This window comes from Macaca thibetana, chromosome 16 (genome assembly GCF_024542745.1).
Source record: "Macaca thibetana thibetana isolate TM-01 chromosome 16, ASM2454274v1, whole genome shotgun sequence".
NCBI classification, from domain to species: Eukaryota; Metazoa; Chordata; class Mammalia; order Primates; family Cercopithecidae; genus Macaca; species Macaca thibetana.
The window spans coordinates 61336062-61353098 of record NC_065593.1 but is presented as its reverse complement, the minus strand read 5'-3'; the positions used below and the strand labels follow the sequence as shown (position 1 = coordinate 61353098).

The 17037-nt window shown below is 50.0% G+C and overlaps 1 protein-coding gene across 3 annotated transcripts in view; it reads left to right on the top strand.

Annotated features, from left to right (window-relative positions):
* The first annotated feature begins 9005 nt into the window (after positions 1 to 9005).
* Positions 9006 to 17037, top strand: part of PGS1 (phosphatidylglycerophosphate synthase 1) — a 48961-nt gene continuing 40929 nt past the window's right edge. For all 3 annotated transcript variants that reach the window (XM_050764293.1, XM_050764292.1, XM_050764294.1), the window contains exon 1: positions 9006 to 9172. In XM_050764293.1, coding sequence (XP_050620250.1) covers positions 9030 to 9172 — 143 coding nt within the window. In that variant the 5' untranslated portion in view covers positions 9006 to 9029. The remainder of the gene's footprint in view (positions 9173 to 17037) is intronic.

Here is a 17037-nt window from a genome sequence, read left to right as displayed (position 1 = left end):
CTCTCAAAAAAAAAAAAAAAAAAAAAAAAAAAAAAAAAAAAAAAAAAGCACCAGGCGCGGTGGCTCACGCCTGTAATCCCAGCACTTTGGGAGGCCAGGGCGGGCGGATCACGAGGTCAGGAGATCGAGACCATGGTGAAACCCCGTCTCTACTAAAAATAGAAAAAATTAGCCGGGCGCAGTGGCGGGCGCCTGTAGTCCCAGCTACTCGGGAGGCTGAGGCCGGAGAATGGCGTGAACCCGGGAGGCGGAGCTTGCAGTGAGCCGAGATTGCGCCACTGCACTCCAGCCTGGGCGACAGAGCGAGACTCCGTCTCAAAAAAAAAAAAAAAAAAAAAAAAAAAAGGAAAAAGAAAAACACAGGGTCCCACTCTATCACTCAGGCTGGAGCGCAAGCGGCTATTGACAGGCGCGATCCGTTACTGATCAGCATGGGAATTTTTACCTGTCCCTTTTCCCACCTGGGCTGGTCCACCCGTCCTTGGGCCACATGGTGGAGGCCACCATATTGATGCTGAATTTAGTGCGAACACCTGATTGGCATAGTGCACTACAGCTGGAATTCCTGGGCTCAGGTGATCCTCCTGCTCAGCCTCCCGAGTAACTGAGACTATGAGCATGTGCCATTGTGCACAGCAGAAAACTTTTCTAACCCAGGAGTTGGCAAACTATGGGGCATGGGCTGGAGGACGATTTTTGTAAATAAGGTTTTATTGGATCGCAGCCAGGCTCATTCAAATTGTCTGTGGCTGCTTTCACACCAGAGTTGAGTAGTTGCCACCGAGACCATCTGGCCTTCAAAGTAGAACATATTTATTTATTTATTTGTGTGGGTTTTTTTTTTGTTTGTTTGGCTTTTTTGAGACAGGGTGTCACTCTGTTACCCAGGCTGGAGTGTAGTGGTGTGATCACAGCTCACTGCAGCCTCAACCTCCCAGGTCCAAGTGATCCTCCCACCTCAGCCTGTCAAGTAACTGGGGCCACAGGCATGAGCCACCAGGCTTAGTTAATAAAAAAAAATTTTTTGGCCGGGCGAGGTGGCTCAAGCCTGTAATCCCAGCACTTTGGGAGGCCGAGACGGGCGGATCACGAGGTCAGGAGATCGAGACCATCCTGGCTAAAACGGTGAAACCCCGTCTCTACTAAAAAATACAAAAAAACTAGCCGGGCGAGGTGGCGGGCGCCTGTAGTCCCAGCTACTCAGGAGGCTGAGGCAGGAGAATGGCGTAAACCCGGGAGGCGGAGCTTGCAGTGAGCTGAGATCCGGCCACTGCACTCCAGCCTGGGCAACAGAGCGAGACTCTGTCTCAAAAAAAAAAAAAAAAAATTTTTTTTTTGTAGAAATGGGTTTTCACGGCCGGGCGCGGTGGCTCAAGCCTGTAATCCCAGCACTTTGGGAGGCCGAGACGGGCGGATCACGAGGTCAGGAGATTGAGACCATCCTGGATAACACGGTGAAACCCCGCCTCTACTAAAAAATACAAAAAACTAGCTGGGCAAGGTGGCGGGCACCTGTAGTCCCAGCTACTCGGGAGGCTGAGGCAGGAGAATGGCGTAAACCCGGGGGGCGGAGCTTGCAGTGAGCTGAGATCCGGCCACTGCACTCCAGCCTGGGCGACAGAGCGAGACTCCGTCTCAAAAAAAAAAAAAAAAAAAAAAAAAAAAAAAGAAATGGGTTTTCACTATGTTGTCCAGGCTGGTTTCAAACTCCTGGTCTGAAGCCATTCTCCCCCTTGGCCTCCCAAAGTGTTGGGATTACAGGTGGGAGCCACTGCTCCTGGCCTAAAATATTTACTATTTGCCCTTTAAGAAAACATATGCTGGCCAGGCGTAGTGGCTCACGCCTGAAATCCCAGCACTTTGGAAGGCCGAGGTGGGCAGACTGTTTGAAGTCAGGGGTTCGAGACCAACCTGGCCAATATGGAGAAACCCCGTCTCTACAAAAATACAAAAAAATTAGCCGGGTATGGTGGTACATGCCTGAAATCCCAGCTACTCTGGAGGCTGAGGCATGAGAATCTCTTTTTTTTTTTTGAGATGGACTCCCGCTCTGTCGCACAGGCTAGAGTGCGGTGGCGCGATCTCAGCTCACTGCAAGCTCCGCCTCCTGGGTTCAAGCCATTCTCCTGCCTCAGCCTCCAGCTGGGACTACACGCGCCCACCACCAAGCCCGGCTAATTTTTTTCTTTTTATTTTTTTCAGTAGAGATGGGGTTTCACCATATTAGCCGGGATGGTCTCGATCTCCTGACCTTGTGATCCGCCCGCTTTGGCCTCCCAAAGTGCTGGGATTACAGGTGTGAGCCACCATGCCCGGCCAAGAATCTCTTAAACTCGGGGGCAGAGTTTGCAGTGAGCGGAGATCATGCCACTGCATTCCAGCCTGGGTGATCTCATCGAGACTCTGTCTCAAAAAAACAAAACAAAACTAGGCTGGGCTTGGTGGCTCATGCCTGTAATCCCAGCACTTTGGGAGGCTGGGGCAGGCGGATCACCTGAGGTCAGGAGTTCAAGACTAACCTGGTCAATATGGTGAAATACCGTCTCTACTAAAAATACAAAAAATTAGCCGGATGTGGTGGCGGGTGCCTGTAATCCCAGCTTCTCGGGAGGCTGAGGCAGGAGAATCGCTTGAACCCGGGAGGCAGAGGTTGCAGTGAGCTGAGATTGCGATTGCACCATTGCACTCCAGCCTGGGTGACAGAGCGAGACTCCGTCTCCAAAAAAACAAAACAAAACAAAGACGTATGTTGAGCCCTGCCTGGAGGGAAAAGAAGTCTGTCTTGTGCCAGGGAGAGCTGGAGTTAGGGCTTAGCTTTGGTAGGAATGGTATCAGGGACTGGGAAAGATCAGAGTAACAGCTTAGCAGGGAGAGTAGAACTTGGGGAGGTGTTAGCGGGGCATGAAGACAGGAAAAGGGCTGGGGCCTGTGGGGAGACTGGGGGCTCAGGAAAGCCAGCCCCAAAAGGTGGCCTGAGCTTCCAGACTTGCAAACTGATAGCAAACAGCAGGTCAGAGGTCTCCCCAGGAGGCCAAGTCACCCTTGTCCCCACCATTGGTGGCTCCAGAGCTCACTGCCTTTGGCCCTGTGTGCATTCCTCACTCCAGCATGTGGAGCCCGGTTCTGGGGCCAGATCCTCTTCACAGTGCTCAGAGCACACAAAGATTCATGAGCTTGCATTCTGATGGGAAAGAGACAAAGCACACAACAGCAAACCATTAAGTCACTGCAAGGAAGAGGAAGAAACTAAAATCCCGGGCCGGGCGCGGTGGCTCACACCTGTAATCCCAGCACTTTGGGAGTCTGAGGCGGGCGGATCACGAGGTCAGGAGATCGAGACCATCCTGGCTAACACAGTGAAACCCCGTCTCTGCTAAAAATACAAAAAATTAGCCGGGTGTGGTGGCGGGCGCCTGTTGTCCCAGCTACTCGGGAGGTTGAGACAGGAGAATGTCGTGAACCCGGGAGGCGGAGCTTGCAGTGAGCCGAGATCACACCACTGCACTCCAGCCTGGGTGATGAGCAAGACTCCATCTCAAAAAAAAAAAGAAACTAAAATCCTGTTATCCAGGTTGAAAAGCTGTTTCTAGGGCAGGGGGACATTTGGACAGAGCTCAGGATGAGATGAGCTGGGGGAAGGTGCTTCTGGGCAGAGGGAAAAGCAAATGTAAAGATGGTGAGGAAGGCCGGGCGCGGTGGCTCACACCTATAATCCCAGTACTTTGAGAGGCCAAGGCAAGTGGATCATCTCAGGTCAGGAGTTTGAGACCAGCCTGGCCAACATGGTGAAACCTTGTCTCTACTAAAAATACAAAAAAAAAAAAAAAAAAAAAGCTAGGGGTGGTGAAAGGCACCTGTAATCCCAACTACTCGGGAGGCTGAGGCAGGAGAATCGCTTGAGCCTGAGAGGCAGAGGTTGCAGTGAGCCGAGGTCGTGCCACTGCACTCCAGCCTGGGTGACAAGGGCAAAACTTTGTCTCAACAACAACAAAAAAGATGCTGAGGAGGACACGGGCTCGAGAGAAGGCCAGGCCCGTGAGACTGGACGTATGACCAAGGGGAAGAATAGAGGGAGAGGGAGACAGGCAGCCACTCCCAGGTAGGCTTTGAAACCGTCTTCGCAAAATTGTAACTGAGGAAATTATGACAGTAGAGGAAATCAGACCTAATCGACTCCATCTTCTTTTATTTTTTTGAGATGGAGTCTAGCTCTGTTGCTCAGGCTGGAGTGCAGTGGTACGATCTCAGCTCACTCCAACCTCCACCTCCCGGGTGCAAGCGATTCTCCTGCCTCAGCCTTCTGTGTAGCTGGGACTACAGGCGCCGCCACCACGCATGGCTAATTTTTTTGTATTTTTAGTAGAGACGGGGTTTCACCGTGTTAGCTAGGATGGTCTCGATCTCCTGACCTCGTGATCCAACCACCTCAGCCTTCCAAAATGCTGGGATTACAGGTATGAGCCACCACGCCCGGCCTCCATCTTGCTTCTAACCTTTAAGCTGTCCTTGTTCATTCGTGGGCGTAGGCCGTAGGCCGAACTAACTTTGGGAAAGAATTCAGTTCATAGTTTGACTCTGAAACAAAATTGATAACAGCCCTTTCCCGAAAAGACTCCCTTCTTGCCTGGGGTCTAGTCTGCCTTTGCAGGACTAACAAATTAGCTATAAGATTAGAAATTACAGTTTAGGGTCTTGCAACCTCTGGCTCCAAGAATCTGAACCTCCCCAAATTACTCCTGGGGATAACATCACTATTGTAAAACCGCAGATCAGTGCTTGAGATATTTTGCAGACCCTGCACTCATGGATCAGCTGACACCACCCAGACTGGTTATGTGGCTCAACCAGTTCTGCCATCCCACTCAGGAATAGAAGACAGCAAAAAAACCTCACTTCAACCTTCTAAGAGTCCATCTCCAACCTGACCAATCAGCACTCCCCACTTCCCAAGCTTCCCTACCTGCCAAATTTTCTTTAAAAACTCTGATCCCCGAATGCTTGGGGAGACTGATTTGAGTAATAATAAAACTCTGGTCTCCCGCGCAGCCGGCTCTGCGTGAATCATTCTTTCTCCATTGCAATGCACCTGTCTTGATAAATCAGTTCTGTCTGGGCGGCAGGCAAGGTGAACCCACGGGGCAGTTACGGTTTCATCCCATCTCCAGCGGGCAGGCTGCATTCCTTTTAACAAAGAACAGGCTCCTCACAAACAGCTGATCAGCCCCCCCGGGGCCGTTTCTCATCTCTGGAGGCAGAAGGTGGGCCGGACAGACACTTCCTCCCTTCGGAATTTGCTAACAGCCCCGTGTTTGGGAGAGACCCTCTCTCAGCAAGCGAGCTAGAAGAGGAGGAGCCTTCCTCTTGTGTTACAGTGATTTTCGGTTCAGGGAGTGAATCACAGGCAGTGAGGCATGGGCTGTTGGCTCAGGATTTCCTGGTGTTTCCTGCCTGGGAGAGCGGCCCCGCTCTCAGGGGCAGCAGCCCACCACTCGTTGACGTCAACTCTCCTTCCAATGAATGGGTTTCCTTTTCCGTTTGGGAAGACATAGGATGTCAATCCCATCGACCCTGTCTTTCTAACCCTGGCACCTCCTGTCTGGGAAGGAGCGAGTGGGACTAACGAGAAGGCAGTGGGTGAGGGCAGGAGGGTGAGGGGGACTAAGACAGATGTCTTTTCGCCCGCAGTCATTGAGATGGGAATCCAGTAGTGTCTGACCCAGATTGTGAGCCGGTCAAGCAGCTTTGGGACACCCTGAGTGCTCCCAGGCAGGCTCTCGGGGTCACCTTTGTTGACTGGGAGGGTCTTATCTCCTCTACTTGTTTTCGGTAACTAGCCCAGAGGAGACCTCCTGACAGGAAGAATGCATACGTGCTGTCATCCTGTAAATGGAATCATTTAAAAATTGCACAATCTCTGAAAACCATTATTTAACATTTTTGCAACCTTGAAATGTATGTGTCCCGGGGCAAAGTTGTGGTTGCCTCACTCTGGCGATAGCTCTGTCTGTTTTAAACTAGCCATGAAGGCCAGAGGCTCTCGGTGTGTGGTTTCAGAAGGGACTGGGTCATTCCTTGATGTTTATCCTTAGTGTAAATACTTATTAGTTTGACTTACCATGCTATCAATATTGCTGTCTGTCACTAGCAGTTATTTAAGATTGGGAATTCCCAGTGAGCCTGTAGCATGGTTGTTTGTTTCAGTACCTCGCACAGCAAAGCACCCATGTAGAAAAGCTGCCAGCTCTTTCCAGGATGATAACTAAGCTCCCAGGGCCCATGCGGCACTCACCGCTGAGCATGACGGTGTAGCCATACAGCAAGTGTTTACTCTGCAACAACTGTGGGCCAGGAACAGTGCAAAAGTGGAACCATGCAATGGATGGCCTCATTCTAGTTACTGGAAGTTAGGAAATTTGATGATTCACCGTTTCTAACTTGGAAGGGTTGAATCAAATTCCATGTAGTATTAGTAAAGCCATCTAAACGCAAAAGGCAACTCAAAGCCAATCTGAAATACTTGTTGATTGTCAACAATTTGGAAACTCCTTAATGGCACCAAATAACCAACGCTTACTTTTGGGGGTATTTCCTTTCAGTCTTTCTGTATACATACACACATTTCCTCTTTCTCTCTCTCTCACCTTTAATAAAATGACATGGTCTCTACACTACTCCTTGGTAATTTGGCTTTTACACTGAATGTCATTAAATATTCTTCCAGAACATGTTATTTTTATGGATGTGTGGTCTTCCAACGTACTGATGTATCATTATTTAACCAAGCCCCTACTCCTCAAGATTTGCTTCCACACTTGATATCACGAACAAGGCTGAGATGAACATTCTTGTGGGAATGTGTAGTTGATTTCCCTGCATAATCTGTGGAAGTGGACTTTGGAGGGTTTTTTTCAGTGTGTCCATATCTTTTTTTTTTTTTTTTAGACTGAATTTCGCTCTTGTTGCCCAGGCTGGAGTGCAGTGGCGCGATCTTGACTCACTGCAACCTCCGCCTCCCTGGCTCAAGCGATTCTCCTGCCTCAGCCTTCCTGAGTAGCTGGGATTACCAGGCACGCACCACCACACCCAGCTAATTTTGTATTTTTACTAGAAATGGGGTTTCTCCTTGTTGGTCAGGCTGGTCTCAAACTCCCGACCTCGGATGATCCGCCCACCTTGGCCTCCCAAAATGCTGGGATTACAGGCGTGAGCCACTGCGCCCAGCCCACGTGTCCATATCATTTTAACCTCACAACACAGTAGACTATGATTATATCCTACAGCTTTTCCAGTTTCCAGGTCCCAGCCTATGTGGGCCAGCCAGGGAGCTTTGCATATTACAGATCAGAGATCACCTCTCCTGCCTTTCAGAATGCCACGAAGTTCTCCATTTTAAAATTAGCTTCAAAAAGTGTTCTTGGGCCAGGCGTGGTGGCTCACGCCTGTAATCCCAGCACTTTGGAAGGCTGAAGGTGGGTGGATCACTTGAGGTCAGGAGTTTGAGACCAGCCTGGCCAACATGGTGAAACCCAGTCTCTACTAAGAATACAAAAATTAGCCAGGTGTGGTGGCGCACACTTGTAATCCCAGCACGCCTGTAATCCCAGCACGCCGGTAATCCCAGCACGCCTGTAATCCCAGCATGCCGGTAATCCCAGCACGCCTGTAATCCTGGAGGCTGAGGCAGGAGAATTTCTTGATCTCAGGAGGCAGAGGTTGCAGTGAGCCAAGATCGCACTATTGCACTCCAGCCTGGGTGATAAGAGTGAAACCCTGTCTCAAAACAAAAACCAAAAACCAAAAAACCAAAAAACAGTGTTCTTGGTATATGAGGATGCGCTCCTTCAGTCTTTTGGGCATAGAACTCTGTGTTGCTGGGGCCAGTGATATCTGCGTACTTGGGCACATCAGGAGGGTGGAAGACTCTGTTCATCTCACACAGATTTGCTGAGACTGTTCTGTGCCATGGAGCTGCAGCCTCTGGGACTAACAGGGTGAAAGATGATTCCTCCCTCAGTCTGGTGGGGATTTTCCGTGGTTCTGTGCACCTTAGTGAGTCAGCGCTAACCAGGTTACAAGACTTCATACAAGAACAGACTTTGTTCAAGTTTAACACCTTAGGGGTGTTGTACAAGTCTAAAGAACACCCTATCAATTAGAGCCTCAAACAGTAATTCCCCCCACTTTTCAATGAGGACTCAATTTTTTTTTTTTTTTTTTTTTGAGATGGAGTCTCGCTATGTTGTTCAGGCTGGAGTGCAGTAGCGGGATCTTGGCTCACTGCAACCTCCGCCTCCCGGGTTCAAGCGATTCTCCTGCCTCAGCCTCCTGAGTAGCTGGGATTACAGGCGCACGCCACCACGCTCAGCTAATTTTTTGTAGTTTTAGTAGAGACGGGGTTTCATCACATTGGCCAAGCTGGTCTCGAACTCCTGACCTCATGTGATCCACCTGCCTCTGCCTCCCAAAGTGCAGGGATTACAGGCGTGAGCCACTGTGCGCCAAGGAGTCAATTTTGACAGCCAGTGGCCAGGCTTGGCAAGACTTTGGGAGGCTGAGGCAGGAGGATCGCTTGACCCCAGGAGTTCGAGACCAGCTTGGGCAACACAGTGAGACCCCCCATTTCTACAAAAAATTAAAAAATTAACCGGGCACGGTGGCACACGCACTTTGGTGGTCCCAGCACTTTGGGAGGATCCCCTGACAGCTGGTGAGTTGGAGCCAAATGTGACGCTGCTCTTAGAGCCCCTGCGCCGCATCCTTTCCTCCGCTACCTGTGACAAGTGACTGCAGGAATGCAGGCCGCCTGGAGCCCTTGCGGGTTTAACGGGCAGACTTCCGACCCACTCCTGTGGCGCGACCACTATTCCTCGCCTGTGTCCCCCAGAGGGGAAACTGAGGCTTGGGGGCGGTGCAGGGCCTCCCTCCCCGGGCCAGGGCTCCGGCGCCTGCGCGCCTGCACCGTGTCCGCGCTCGCGTTTGTCAATAAAGTTCGTGCGCGCCGGGAGCGGAAGCGGAAGCGGTGAATCTCCATGGCGGTGGCGGCGGCAGCGGCGGCGGGACCCGTGTTCTGGAGGCGACTACTGGGCCTCCTGCCTGGCCGCCCAGGGCTGGCCGCGCTCCTGGGACGCCTGTCCGACCGCCTCGGCAGGAACCGGGACCGCCAGCGCAGGAGGTGAGAGAGGCGGCCAGGCTGAGAGTGCAGCCCTCGCGGCTGCGGCCCGGCCCCCCGGCGCTCAAACTCCCGGGCCCAGCGTCCTGGGCATCCGCAGCAAGTCCCTCCCTGGTTCCTGGGCCCATTTCTGCCTCCCGGGGGCTCAGCGCCTGACCGATGTGCTGCTTCACTGGCCTTCTTGAGGGAGGGTGGGCAACTCGTGTGCCATTGTTCAGGGGGCCCTGCGCAGCCCGGCCAGTTCTTGCTCCCCCTCTACACCGTGCTTGTTGGCGAGCCCCGGCCACCGTGCACTTACACGTTAAAAGGGGGACTGTGTGTGCATTCAGGAGCTTCGGTCAAGCTCCAGAGGCTGCTTATATCATGGTTTCAGCCCCAGGATGTGAGTGTCGGAGAGTTCAGAGGGGTCTTTTCCTTAAGTAATCCTGGCTGTGAGGTGACTTGGCGTGAGTAATCAGCCTTGCTGGGATTTTGTGTATACAGCGTTTCTCACATCCTGCCAGAGAGAGCTGTGAAGCAATCCTTAGTAACACTCAGGCATGGGAAGAGGAGCCACTCGAAACACTTTCCACATTTCAAAGGGCCTGTGTTCTGGAAAAGTACTGAAGTTATGTAAATGGTGAAGTAGGCTTTGGAGCAATTTGTTCAGGCAGTGGTCTTTTAAAATAAACATTTGCCAAGAACATGCTGACCCGAGGCTTGCTAATATTAAAAAAAGGGGGATAAATAATTCTCTTGTGTGCATATAGTTTTCTTTTCTTTTCTTTCTTTCTTTTTTTTTGAGACGGAGTTTCACTTTTGTTGCCTTGACTGGAGTCCTATGGCGTGATCTTGGCTCACCGCAACTTCCGTCTCCCAGGTTCAAGCGATTCTCCTGCCCCAGCTTCCCGAGTAGCTGGGATTACAGACACGAGCTACCACGCCCGGCCAATTTTGTATTTTTAGTAGAGACAGGATTTCTCCATGTTGGTCAGGCTGGTCTCGAATTCCCAACCTCAGGTGATCCGCCCACCTCGGCCTCCCAAAGTGCTGGGATTACAGGCGTGAGCCACCGTGCCTGGCTGCAAATAGTTTTCTTAATTGAGCCTAACGCTTGATCTTTACAAAAAAAAATCTTAGAACTGCTTCCTTTAGTTGAGATTGCGTTGTGTTAGATTTTCTATCTGTACCTGTACTCCTTGGGTGAGATTTGACCTCCTGGGGTCAGACATCTAGTACAGAGATCTGGGGTCCAGTCATGTGTGCTGATTCTAGGTACAGAAAAAAGCTTGCTGTTCATGGTGATCTGTGGTGGAAGATTTTCATCGTAAACTCAAGTTTGATTTAGGGGAATTTTTAGGTGATAGAATCAGGGCAGGATGGTGCTCTTGGAAACCTGCTAATTTTCACATTGGTGAACCCCGCAGGACTGGGACTGTAAAAGAAATGGCCTCTCCATTTTTTGCATTTTCATTTTTTCAGCGTTTAGCAAAAGACCTGCTCATCTCAGTGGGTGGTGAAGTCAGATGACTTACACGTCCTGGCATCAAATCACTGAGATTTGGTTTACAGTTTCAAAAAAATGTTCTACCCTCTAAGACAAGATTTAGGTGACTTTGTCATTTTTCTCTATATGTTTAAACTATATGAAAAACATTTCATTATTAATCATTGTTCAACATTGGAATTGATTACTAAAGGATGTTGGGGCAGTTGACACAAATTCTTTTAAAAATCTCTCATGAGTGTGCTTTTTTGTTTGTTTTTTTTCTGAGACAGAGTCTTGTTCTGTCGCTCAGGCTGGAGTGCAGTGGCGTGATCTCGGCTCACTGCAACCTCTACCTCCCGGGTTCAAGTGATTCTCCTGCCTCAGCCTCCAGAGTAGCTGGGACTACAGACACATGCCACCACGCCCGGCTAATTTTTGTATCTTTAGTAAAGACGGGGTTTCATCATGTTGGCCAGGCTGGTCTCGTTCTCCTGACCTTGTGACTGGCCTGCCTCGGCCTCCCAAAGTGCTGGGATTACAGGCGTGAGCCACCGCGCCCAGCCGCTTTTTTGTTTTTTGTTTTGGTGGTGGTAGGGGCAGTGTGGCACTGGAGATAGTCCAAATTGACTTTCTAAACTCTTTTTTTTTTTTTTTTTTTTTTTTTTTTGAGACGGAGTCTCGCTGTGTCGCCCAGGCTGGAGTGCAGTGGCCGGATCTCAGCTCACTGCAAGCTCTGCCTCCCGGGTTTTTACGCCATTCTCCTGCCTCAGCCTCCCGAGTAGCCGGGACTACAGGCGCCCGCCACCTCGCCCGGCTAGTTTTTTGTATTTTTTAGTAGAGACGGGGTTTCACCGTGTTAGCCAGGATGGTCTCGAACTCCTGACCTCGTGATCCGCCCGTCTCGGCCTCCCAAAGTGCTGGGATTACAGGCTTGAGCCACCGCGCCCGGCCTCTAAACTCTTTTTTTTAAATTGTATGAGTGGATGCAGTTTGTGTGCCTTCATCTTTCTTCATTAAGCTGAGAGAGATGATTGTTTCTCTGGGACAACAGTTCAACCAGCAAAACTCAGTTTCTTGAGCAGTAAGACAGAAGTTCTTGTTTTGTAATCCTTGGAAATAATGCCTGTGGTAGGACTGAGGATAACTGCTTTGACCGGTATTGAGTGGTAGTGTAGGTTTCTGAGCCTTTTTTTTTTTTTTTTTTTTTTTTTTTTTTTTTTGCCTTATTCGGTTTGCAGTTTTTTCCTGATGCGTTGTGGCCTTGGTGTTCGAGTTATTCATGTTTGTTGTGGCTGCTCACCCTGTATTGGCTGCTGACTTTCATTTCTTCTCCATTATTAAGTTGCACCTCCCAATTTCTCATTCCCCGAATGATGTGGTTTCTTGTAACTCGCTGATCATTGATTCATTGATAATAGTTCTGTGCAGTCATGAGCTTGAATTATTTTAGGTTTTAGCTTGTCGATCTGAGTCAGCTGTTGGAGGGCCAGTGAACCCTCGTGAGGGGACGTTCCTTTTACTGCCGCGGTTTCCTTTCAGGCACAGAGACAGCCACAGAGACAGAGAACTCTACTTAAAATTACTTCTAATTAATGATTTAGAAGCACTGTCATTTCCTCTTAAGCTAGCATCTGACTCATTATCATTAGGGACTGCTGGATCCATTAATTTATTCATCATGTGTGTATTGAGCACTGCTGTGCTGTGCTAGGTACTCAGGAAGCAAAGATAAAGACGCAGCCCCACCTCCAAGATGCTCCTACCGGTAAACAATTACAAGAAGTAGGTAGAAGGTCATGGCAGTACCTTGGAGAGGCACCTGAAGGTCATGGAAGGCTTCCCGGTGCAATGGCTCGGAGCTGTGTTGAAGGAGGGGTCAGAGTAGTTAGGCTCGGTGAAGAAGAGGGGGAGTGGATGTTCAAGAAATGATAGTGACATGGACTGCAGCGAAAGACAGTTCTGAGGTCCCACCAATACTGAAACCATTTCCAGGAGCTGACTAGGGGTACCAAGTACGGGATGGAGGGAGGGAAGAAGAGGGGCTAGGAGCAAGCCAGTCTGGGCCAGAGACCCAGGAAGACAAGTTCTGAGATTCCACGTATGATTTCTTTTGATTCTGGCTCGGCCTGAGATGGTGGGGGCTTTTATGTGAAGTCAGGGGCAGTGGGAGCAGAAAAGAGAGCTGGGTTAGAGTCAGTCTTAATGGGGCACATGGATGTTGGTACATTTCACGAAAACGGAGTAAAGAAGAGGCTCAGGTTTTGGGGATAATGGTAAGGTACATTTGGGTCATGTTAATCAGTGTCCAGGTTCCTCAGGAGAGGGAGACAGATGCTTCAGATAGGGTTTTTTTTTGAGTCATCTGGCTTCACAGAATGGTCTTGTTACTTGGAGTAGATGAGACCAAGTGGGAAATGTATCGTGAGGGCATTAGTTCCTAATCTTGAACCTGCCTACTATACAAGGAAATATTTTATCTGTGGCTTACTTTTTTTCCTCTTTAAACTATTTTCAGTTTTAGCTATATGTGCAGAATCATCTTTATGTTTGAAACTTTTTCACAATTCTAGGAGCTTGTTGAGTGTGTATGTTGGATGGGTTAGGGGTTCCTAACTTCTCTGAGTTATAAGAGGGAAACAGGTGTCCAGCAGATTGTTTTGAATTAGATTTTTTTTTTTTTTTTTTTGAGACGGAATTTCACTCTTGTTACCCAGGCTGAAGTGCCGCAAGCTGTGTCTCCCAGGTTCAAGCGATTCTCCTGCCTCAGCCTCTCGAGTAGCTGGGATTACAGGCATGCGCCACCAGGCCCATCTAATTTTGTGTTTTTAGTAGAGATGGGGTTTCTCCATGTTGGTCAGGCTGGTCTCGGACTCCCGACCTCGGTGATCCTCCTGCCTCAGCCTCCCAAATTGCTGGGATTACAGGCGTGAGCCACCATGCCCGGCCTAGATTTTCTTTCATTGTAGTGGCAGGTCACTTGTTCAATGTGTAAGTAGTTTTTACTCTGAGGGCCATCAGATTTCCAGAAGTTACTTTTTTTTGAACTTTGTGATGTTGGGATTCAGTCTTCCTTATTCTTTAGAGTTTAGTATAACCATCTCTTGGTTGGTTGGTTTGTTTGTTTGTTTATTTATTTATTTATTTATTTATTTGAGATGGGGTCTCGCTCTGTCGCCCAGGCTGGAGTGCAGTGGCCGGATCTTAGCTCACTGCAAGCTCTGCCTCCCAGGTTTACGCCATTCTCCTGCCTCAGCCTCCCTAGTAGCTGGGACTACAGGCGCCTGCCACCTCGCCCGGCTAGTTTTTTTTTTTTTTGTACTTTTTAGTAGAGACGGGGTTTCACCGTGTTAGCCAGGATGGTCTCGATCTCCTGACCTTGTGATCCGCCCGTCTCGGCCTCCCAAAGTGCTGGGATTACAGGCTTGAGCCACCGCGCCTGGCCCTCTTGGTTTATTTATAGCAGTCTAATGGATGGGAAGGGGATGTTTAGAATCAAAGCATAGTTTTCCCCAATAATTCAGATTTGATCTTGCAGTGAATTAAAAGATTTATAACGGACTGACTTTCCCAGTTGTAGCTTTAAGTTAATGTTAATATGAGTATCCCTGAGCACATTCTAGTTGGTGGTGTGTTAGACTCCAGCAGACAGAGACCCGCCTGGGGTTAAAATGGTTGGAATGATAATCCCTTTGTTAGTGGGATCTGGTTTATGTAAATGTGTTGATTTTGAGGGTGCTAGGAGTCAGGCTGGCTGAAGCCCTTTGGAGTCGTAGAACATGTGATTGATTCTCATCAGGCACTTTGATGTGCCTGGTGCATTTGGCTACCCAAGCTGTATTGTGGGTTATAAATATATTTTGGATTTCTGGCCCCCAGTGTAATCGACTTCTTTTGGCTAAGCCAAGGGGAGAGTCATCTAGTCAGCATGTAGCTGAATGCTGGCGGCCTGGGCCTCTCGTGCCGGACTTGTTATGGGAGTTCAGCCGACCGTTGGTCTTTTGTAACCTACGGGAATCCACACTCACTTCCCTTACTCGGGGTTAGGTCTTGCATTAGTCAGGAAGGGCCGCCTGCTGCCAGGGTTGCAGGAAGTACGGTACCTTCTTGTAGTTTCTGGAGACTTTCTCAGGAAGTGTTATGACTGTTGCTTTTTCTCATCAGTTCACTTTTTTACATTTAAATATTTGTGACGGAGGGGGTAGGGTGAGTTTTTCTCAAAAAGTAGTTTCTGAAAATATTGCAATCCAGAGAGCTCAGTTTCTTTTAAAAACTTCTTTTTTCATGGTTTTGTACAGATTTGGATGGGCTCCAGGCCACAGAATCTGTACCTTGAATGTTATCTTACGGTTAAAGAAGGGGCCCCTGGACCTTCAGACCACGCCTCTGAGGGACACTGGATTACCGACCTGTGTTCAGTATAGAGCGCAACTTCTGCCCTGTTCGGTGAAGACAGTCCTCCAGCTTGACCGTACTCTTTCATGAAAGTTCATCAAAACATACCCAGTTTTGAAAAAAACTCCAAGAAGTTGGCCTGTTACATGCGTGCCATTGGTGGGACACAGTAAGTGGGTGACAGTAAGTACTGCAGCTCTAGGGGGAAACGTGTTCTCCGACATTAGGAGATGTGGAAGGGACATCTAAAGGTTCTGTGTAGACCGCGGTGTAATTCCCTGGTGTTTGCCTGTCTTCAGTGGCGTCCCCTCCCTGAGAACGCGGGATCTCGGTAGGGCCTCTAGGCGCTGTTGACACATGGTGAGAAAGGCGAGGGCTGCCAGTGTTTTCCACGAAGCAGAGCACGCGCAGCTGCAGAATGGTGAAGTGGAAACCATCGCCCCACAAAAGGGAGAAATGCCTTCTGTTTTCCCCAGGTTTGTTTGTTTCTTTTCTTTCTTTGCTTGCTTTCTTTTCTTTTCCTTTCCTTCCCTTCCTCCTTCCTCCTTCCTCCTTTCCTTTCCTTTCCCAGATGGAGTCTCGCTCTGTCGCTCAGGCTGGGGTGCCGTGGCGCAGTCTCGGCCCACTGCAACCTCCGCCTCCAGGGTTCAAGTGATTTTCCTGCCTCAACCTCCCCAAGTAGCTGGGATTGCAGGTGCCTACCACCACGTCCAGCTAATTTTTGTATTTCTTTTTTTTTTTTTTTGAGACGGAGTCTCGCTCTGTCGCCCAGGCTGGAGTACAGTGGCTCAATCTCGGCTCACTGCAAGCTCCGCCTCCCTGGTTCACGCCATTCTCCGGCCTCAGCCTCCCGAGTAGCTGGGACTACAGGCGCCCGCCACCTCGCCTGGCTAGTTTTTTTTATTTTTAGTAGAGATGGGGTTTCACTGTGTTAGCCAGGATGGTCTCGATCTCCTGACCTCGTGATCCGCCCGTCTCGGCCTCCCAAAGTGCTGGGATTACAGGCGTGAGCCACTGCGGCCGGCCGCCTTCTTTTTTTTTTGAGACGGAGTCTCGTACTTTCTCCCAGGCCGGAGTGCAGTGGCGTAATCTCGGCTTACTGCAAGCTCTGCCTCCCGGGTTCATGCCATTCTCCTGCCTCAGCCTCCCGAGTAGCTGGGACTACAGGCACCCGCCACCACACCTGGCTAATTTTTTGTATTTTTTAGTAGAGACGGGGTTTCACCGTGTTAGTCAGGATGGTCTCGATTTCCTGACCTTGTGATCCGCCTGCCTCGGCCTCCCAAAGTGTTGGGATTACAGGCATGAGCTACCGCGCCTGGCCTAATTTTTGTATTTTTAGTAGAGACCGTTTCACTGTGTTGGCCAGGCTGGTCTTGAACTCCTGACTTCATGGTCTGCCTGCCTCGGCCTCCAAAAGTGCTGGGGTTACAACTGTGAGCCACTGCATCTGGCCCCCAGGTTTCTTTTGTAAACAGGTGTGTTCCAGAGCTTCTCAGCTGCTTCCTGCTCTCACTATTTCAGTTTGGCTGATTCTTGTGAGCTCAGGTCCCACTGAGGCCTCTCATGGGGGCAAGTGTGTGTAGGGCGCAGTGTCCTGCCTGGGGCTGCCTGGGTGGCTAAGCAGGCTTCCCTCTCCTTGCTTGGTGGCGGCCCCAGTCCTGGCTCGCTGCTTGGTCAGAGCGGTTCAGATGTGGATCTTCCTCAAGATGATGGGAAGAAACCTTCCTCCCCTCCCCCAGGCACCCCGCTGCCTTCTTTGGCTCTCTCGGTAGAGGGATGGGCCCCCAGGTCAGGGGTCCTCAGCACTTAGGCCCAGCCCACTCCTCAGTTCAGGGAATTTGCCTGCATATTCCACGGGAAGCCTTAAGTCAGGCGACTGAACCTTTCTCCGGAGTCAGGCTTCCTGGCGTGGTGGCTGGAGCTGGGCCACTGGCTGGTCCTCTGAGAAGATGCTGGTCTCATTTCACCTTTAGAATGGCAGCCTGAGGATTGTTTTGCATTGTCT